Raw genomic sequence first — 7,868 nt, forward strand, 5'->3', positions numbered from 1 at the left:
CCATATGTAAATGAAGCACACTCTTCATTACGTTCTTTAACTTAGATTGCAGACACATAAATTAACACTCTGACATTGACACAGTAAGCACTGAGGGACCGGATGCTCCCTGTACCAGCTGTGCTTTGTGTCCCAGCAGAGTTCACTTTGCAGCTGCACATCTTGCTGTCGGCCTCTATAATTTACTGAAATGCGATGTCAATGTCACAGGTCCCCCTTCCGGGAAATTAAATGTACTGGTATAGAGGCAGAGGAAAAGTCCCAAAGTGATTATTATTTAAGTGTAAACTTGTGATACTTGGTGGCACTTTAGGAAATATGCATCTAGCAGAAAAGTTCGCCTAATGATTTATTCATTTATGACTTCTGTCTTTGCTGCAGAGCTCATGAACAAGACCTTGCAAAGAGACACGAGCGAGAGATGGGGGAGCTCAATGCAATCCATCAGAGAGAAACACAAATCATGCTGGCTGACTTCAACAAGGCCCAGGAGGTCCTCAAAGACAAGATTTCTGCTCTACAAATACTGTAAGACATAAAACCGTGTGATGAAACCTCTTCTGTGGCTCTTTTGGGCTGCTACTGTTTCAAGATAGATCAAAGTTGTCTCTGTTTTGTCTTCCTTTTGTCTCTCTGGTGCCACACTTTGTTCCTGTTTATTTAACTCTTAATGTTTCCTGGGTGCGTCCAGGTTGGAGGGCACAGAGGAGAAGTTAAGAAACAGAGAAAGCCGACCAGAAGACCTGCATGTGATCGCAGAGCTCAGAGAGATGGTGACTGAAAGAGAAGCTCTGGTCAAAAAGCTGGTGGTGAGTAGACGCGGGGGTCCATGAGTCCAGATCTTGGCATGGGATAGTCTCTGAGGAGTAAACTGAAAAATAGACATGCAGTTCGTGAGAAAGTCTAAATCAAGGATTAATCGCTGGAAGCGAGGTCAAACAGTCAACAGTTCTCAGGGTTAAAAATGTATTTCTTTGAAAGTTCCTTCATCTGACTGCATGTAAGGGTCTCGACCAGCAGATGTTGTTTACTTAGGAAAGAAAAGTTAGCGAGCAAGCTGCGTCTTTGGGATTTGATAAAGATCCTGCGATGCAGTTAAATGTTGATAAGCAGAACTCGGTTTGAGCGATGTCTCTACTTCTTCACTCTCACTCCTTGTGCGTGGCCCTTCGAGGCACTGTGGAGGACCTGTGTCTTTGCAGCATGCTGCTGATAACTTCATGAAGTCTTAATGTGGAACCGCCCTTTGTGGTTCTGCTGTGTGTCAGTCGGGATCTCAGTAGACTTTTTTCAAGATGCTGATCCACAATTCACTTTGTTATTCTTTAAATTATGAATCCATGTGTGTAAACAGGATCGTGTATGTGCGCTTGCTTATCCTTCGAATGCAGGACAGTGAGTCAAGAAATTATTGATTTGGTGTAGTTTTAGTTGAAAATACTGAGGGAATGCAAACTTTATGAAACTGTGACTATTAAAAATGTGTGTTGGCAAACAGACAGAAGAATAGTGGAGTGTGTTTTGATTGGGGTGGAGTTTGACTGCAACATGTTGTCATTTTTTTATATAGGATGACAAGAAGTTCTACCAGCTGGAGTTGGTCAACCGAGAGACGGGATTCAACAAGGTCTTTAACTCCAGTGCCAATGTCGGTGTCATCAACCCTCTTATTAAGGTGAGTGGGCTCATTCCACACTGCTTTTTTTTACTGTGAATGGTGTGGATGCTTCAGTCTTACAGCATACCAAACTTCTGTACAGCTGAAGTCATCTGCTTCACCTATTTACCCGGTAAGTATTAAGTCGTTTTCACACATGAACTCTGGTGGTCCCTTCTGACATGTAGCGCACAGCAGGACATACGATGCCTGCTCGCTTGCTTTTAACTCTCTAGATAATTGCCTGCATTTAGTTAATTGCCACAAACAAGGACCACACGGGTTAAAAAGAAAACACTGTTTAATGCCGTTCCCACTGCTGATATTGAAAAGTTCAGGCCTGCCGTGCATGTGTGAAAACGGCTTAAATGTATGACTGAGTGTTTTACTGTAAGGATCTATCTTTAACACTGTATGAACTCCAGAGAATGTAAAGACCCACATCCACGTACCAAACACATATTTCTTATCATTTATTACATACTCAAACACCCAACATATGATATATAGTGCAAATGTACTGAGATCATCCTTGAAGATAAATGGAAGTAATCCCCTTGAGTCATAAATTCAAACCAGTGAAACCTGTAAAGGTGAGCTGCACTCTGCAATGAATCAACTCATCCAACAGGCTGAGGATTGGAGAAACACCAGGGCAGTCACTGCATGCGTCTTGGCATAGTTACCCAGCTTTGTTTACAGCCGCCAGATGAAGTTATTGATCATTATCCCGCCTAATGAGGGTAGCAAACATAATTTATCCATATAAACTATGTTTCTTTATTATGTAGAAATAGATTTGCAGCAATAGAAAAGCACAAGGACACTAAAACCTTCTGTGTTGCTATTGTACCTGATTATCTTCACGCATTGTTCTGCTACCAGCTGTAAGAAAAGAAGAATGTTTGCGGCCCGTGTGCTTGTGTAATCTTCTTGTCTTCCTCTTTATGCTCCCATTTTTTCGTCTGTTGTCTGAGCGCCATTGAGCGTTCTTCCTGAAACCTGGTGCCCATTGCACACGACTCATGATAACTGTTATCTTTGTACAAAGCTGCTCATCATCCTTCATGTGTGAACACAGCTGTCACAGCTTCAGTTTGAGTCATTCAAGAACAATAACACTTGATTTCAGTATCATAACATCAGCTCATCGTCTCCTCATTTCCATCCTCCTCCTCCTCCTAATCGTGCCTATGTTGCTCGCTGTGGGTTGTTTATATTGAATAACATATGCATCTTCAGTCCTTCGCTCACACGTCTAAGCTTCCAATGTGTAGGACTGGAAAATCTCTCAGTTTGCCAACTAGTGGGGATATCAAGAAAGTGAGGAAGATAGCAGCTCTCTCTCTCCAGCAAGTCCCCTCAGGGAACACTGAGAGATTATTCAAGGCTACTCTGTGCCTATATTTTAATTTATGCTCTTTTTTTCATGCATTCTTTGCTGACTTGCGCTAAACATATTTGGTTGATCCCCTACAAAAATATTGCAATGCCAGTGTGTAGAAAATATATTAATGAGGTTTTGCTGCTGCTTGTTATAATATGTAATCTAGTGCATTGTGCATTTGGCCATATGATAAACCCTTGTGACAGCCGTCCAGTGACAGTCGAGGAAATGTACTTTTCGCCGTACACCGACCAGGCATAACATTATGGCCGCTGACAGCTGAAGTAAATAACACTGATTATCTCTTCATCATGGCACCTGTTAGTGGGAAATATCAGGGAGCAAGTGAATATTTGTCCCCCGAGCTGATGAAGGAGAAAAATGGTCAAGCGTGAGGATTTGAGCGAGTTTAACGAGGGACAAACTGTGATAGCTAGACAAACAGGTTAGAGCATCTCCAAAATTGCAGCTTTTGTGGGGTGTTCCCAGCCTGCAGTGGTCTGTATCTATCAAAAATGGTCCGAGGAAGGAACAGTGGTGAACTAGCAACAGGGTCATGGGTGGCCAAGGCTCACTGATGATTGGGTACAGAAGGCTGTCTGACCTGTGTGGTCCAAAAGATGATCTACTGCACCTCAAACTACAGTGGGGCAAAAAAGTATTTAGTCAGCCACCGATTGTGCAAGTTCCCCCACTTAAAATGATGACAGAGGTCAGTAATTTGCACCAGAGGTACACTTCAACTGTGAGACACAGAATGTGAAAAAAAAATCCATGAATTCACATGGTAGGATTTGTAAAGAATTTATTCGTAAATCAGGGTGGAAAATAAGTATTTGGTCACCTCAAACAAGGAAAATCTCTGGCTCTCACAGACCTGTAACGTCTTCTGTAAGAAGCTTTTCTGTCCCCCACTCGTTACCTGTATGAATGGCACCTGTTTGAACTCATCATCTGTATAAAAGACACCTGTCCACAGCCTCAAACAGTCAGACTCCAAACTCCGCCATGGCCAAGACCAAAGAGCTTTCGAAGGACACCAGGAAAAGTATTGTAGACCTGCACCAGACTGGGAAGAGTGAATCTACAATAGGCAAGCAGCTTGGTGTGAAAAAATCAACTGTGGGAGCAATCATCAGAAAATGGAAGACATACAAGACCACTGATAATCTCCCTCGATCTGGGGCTCCACGCAAGATCTCATCCCGTGGGGTCAAAATGATCATGAGAACGGTGAGCAAAGATCCCAGAACCACACGGGGGGACCTGGTGAATGACCTGCAGAGAGCTGGGACCAAAGTAACAAAGGTCACCATCAGTAACACACTACAACGGCAGGGAATCAAATCCCGCAGTGCCAGACGTGTCCCGCTGCTGAAGCCAGTGCATGTCCAGGCCCGTCTGAAGTTTGCCAGAGAGCACATGGATGATACAGCAGAGGATTGGGAGAATGTCATGTGGTCAGATGAAACCAAAGTAGAACTTTTTGGTATAAACTCAACTCGTCGTGTTTGGAGGAAGAAGAATACTGAGTTGCATCCCAAGAACACCATACCTACTGTGAAGCATGGGGGTGGAAACATCATGCTATGGGGCTGTTTTTCTGCCAAGGGGACAGGACGACTGATCCGTGTTAAGGACAGAATGAATGGGGCCATGTATCGTGAGATTTTGAGCCAAAACCTCCTTCCATCAGTGAGAACTTTGAAGATGAAACGAGGCTGGGTCTTCCAACATGACAATGATCCAAAACACACCGCCCGGGCAACAAAGGAGTGGCTCCGTAAGAAGCATTTGAAAGTCCTGGAGTGGCCTAGCCAGTCTCCAGACCTCAACCCCATAGAAAATCTGTGGCGGGAGTTGAAAGTCCGTGTTGCTCGGCGACAGCCCCAAAACATCACTGCTCTCGAGAAGATCTGCATGGAGGAATGGGCCAAAATACCAGCTACTGTGTGTGCAAACCTGGTAAAGACCTATAGTAAACGTTTGACCTCTGTTATTGCCAACAAAGGTTATGTTACAAAGTATTGAGTTGTATTTTTGTTATTGACCAAATTACTGACCTCTGTCATCATTTTAGGTGGGGGAACTTGCACAATCGGTGGCTGACTAAATACTTTTTTGCCCCACTGTAGTTGATGCTGATTCTGACAGAAAGGCGTCAGAGCATCACAGTTTGTTGACCAGACACGGTGATCATGGTGATGATGATGCTTTGGGCAATCACACTGTCTTCTGGGAAACATTGTGATAAACGTTGTGTCCTGCCATCCATGTGGATGTTAATTTGACACGCACCACCTACCTAACCACTGTTGCACACCGTGTACATCCTTTCATGGAAACAGTATTCCTTGAAGGCTGTGGCACAGAATAATCTGCCCTGCCACAAAGAAGAAATGGTTTGAGGAGCACAACAAGAAGTTTGAGGTGTTGACTTGGCCTCCAAATTCTGGACCAATGCTGGACAAACTAGTCCAATCCGTGGATGCCCCTCCGCACCACTTACTGGATTTAATTCAAGGGTAGACCAATGCAATATTAGGCTGGTGGTCATAATGTTATGCCTGATCAGTGTATGTTGAAACATTTTAAGGCATAATCTCTGAAGAGACGATAACTAAAAATCTAAAAAAGATTGACGGTTGTGTTAGCAAAAGCTGCCACAAACTGTATTGTATTCCCCTACCATGTGGAAGGCGGTCCTTCCAGGTAAGATAATACAAGGTGTGATCAAAAAGTTCTATAAGCTTTACAAACAAAAAAATAAAAGCCACACATCCCAGATGAAATATTCCTGCTCTCCCACTGTGCACCTCTGGTCTACTTCTAACTTGGACTTTTAGATCACTGGGTGCCGTGTTCTGACCACTTTGTGGTCTCTGCAATTTTTTTGCACACAAAAATCTCAACTTCTGTGTCAAACTCACCAACCTTTTTGGATGAACATCATCACTGGTGATGAGTTGGGTCTCCAGCTATAAGAAGATGTGGTACATCAGGTCACAACCAACACCAGGAGCGTGCTTTTCTCTTTTTTTCCCAGTGTTGACACATCTGAGGGAGAAAAACATGGTGTACCTTAATATACCCACTCAAAGTGCACTGAAAACAGTTTTATTGGCCATACCAATGCAAACTTTGTATGACACTAGTTAGTTTGGACTCCCTCTGTCGTAAAATGAAACTGATATAGTGGAAGAGATCCAACATTAATACCTGAATCGAATAGGACGTAATCTTAAAATACCAGGAATGGTACTGGAGTTAGTCCAGACCTGCACGAGGAGATTCCTTGAAGAGGATCACAGTTCATTTTAAATCAGGTAAGATTTCCGCTTTTTATGAGTGGAATCACAGAACTTTTGATCACACTTAGTAGACTGGAATTTGAAAGATGCGTATAAGCACTTTACTCCTGCTCTTCACTGGATTTGCTTAGGCAGGGATGCAAGTTTAGGTTAAAGGTCATTATCTGAGATGATGCTAATAGCTTTAACCACTTTGGTTACCATGGAAACTACACAGCATGACAGGCACGTTGTTAAAACCAGTTAGTAGTTTGATCTGAGTTAGCTAAAGATAGCCGGCATTCATGTCTCGCCTCTCTATGTGTGTCTGTAGTCAAAAACAGGCAGCCAATCAGATCACCGCTTCACCAGCTTTCCTAGCCATTCAGCTCTCCGATTCGTCAGCCCTCCCACCATGACTCATGAAGGACAGGAAGAGGAGGGACGGGAGGTGGAGGAGGTAGGATCAGGAGGCCCTTTTGCGCCTCCTAACTCCCCCCTCCAGAGATCCCTCCCCCGACTTAGGAAACCCCTTCCCCTATTCAGCCCTTATCCTCCTGCTCCTCTTCCTCAGCATCCTCCTCCTCCTCCTCCTTCTTCTCCTCATCCTCCACATCATCCCATGCCAAGCCTTGCTCTTCCTCATGCTCCTCATCCTCAGGAATCTGTGGTGCAGCATCAGGGCCTGCAGAGCTTCGGGAGGTGAGAACTAAAGTGCATTTCTGCTACTGCTGCCCACCGTTCACCTTCACTTCACATATTCAAGCAGTGAATTATGTGATGTCTGCTGCTGCTTCCACTATCCCAATCTTTCACCTCACTTCTTAGTTTCCCTCCTTTCTGTCCTCACCCCCTCACCCTCAACCGAGGTGAGGTTTATATTTGATCAGCACTTATGGACCAGCTGTTACTCCTATTTTTTCCTTTTGTTCTGACAATGTCCAGAGATGAAATATGAGAGACAACTTCTTTTTCTTTCTGTTCTCTACTTTTTATCATTTTAATTTAGGCCCGAGCTAATACGAGTGCAGCATTGATCTTTTCATTTCACGGAACACTGCAGCCTCGCTCCATTACATCGGGGTCAACACCCAAAAATAATGAACATGTAATCTCTTTTTGATACATTACGCACATTAACATCACATTTTTCATTTTCTCAATGTGGCGCAATCAAAGACAGAATCATCTTTGAAATGCACTGTAAATCCTCGTGAAAAATATTTTACAAAAAGATGAGAACCAACCCGGAGACAGTGCACTTACAAATCAGTCTCAGTGGGACTTTAAACTGGGAGTGAAGCAAAGAGGCAAACAAATGATTGCTTTGAAAGCTTTGCAGCAACTTGCAAATGTAAAACTTGAAAGAGAAAGAAATAAGAAATAGTTTTGGGCTTTGTTCTCTCCACAGAAGGCAGTGGACAAACAAATGAAGGAGTTCTGTTTGCTGCGGCCGTTGATTAGAAATCATTGGGAGGTCTGAGGCTCGAGGGTATAAACTGCAGCTGAACCGCAGACTTTGTTTGAAAGTTCT

At 43.6% G+C, this 7,868-nt stretch overlaps 1 protein-coding gene across 2 annotated transcripts in view; it reads left to right on the plus strand.

The window, feature by feature from the left end:
- LOC146547891 (protein FAM184A-like) overlaps positions 1-7,868 on the plus strand; it is an 80,291-nt gene that overhangs the window by 63,249 nt on the left and 9,174 nt on the right. Inside the window, exons 20-23 of one of the 2 annotated variants that reach the window (XM_085263722.1) lie at positions 382-528; positions 692-809; positions 1,571-1,675; positions 6,669-7,036. In XM_085263722.1, the coding sequence (XP_085119848.1) occupies positions 382-528; positions 692-809; positions 1,571-1,675; positions 6,669-7,036 (738 nt within the window). The remainder of the gene's footprint in view (positions 1-381; positions 529-691; positions 810-1,570; positions 1,676-6,668; positions 7,037-7,868) is intronic. The other variant, XM_085263723.1, reaches the window with a different exon arrangement.

Source organism: Mchenga conophoros, linkage group LG23, assembly GCF_057382185.1.
Source record: "Mchenga conophoros isolate Kocher_MC1m ecotype Shallow Benthic linkage group LG23, M_conophoros_male_GT1.1, whole genome shotgun sequence".
Classification (NCBI taxonomy): Eukaryota; Metazoa; Chordata; class Actinopteri; order Cichliformes; family Cichlidae; genus Mchenga; species Mchenga conophoros.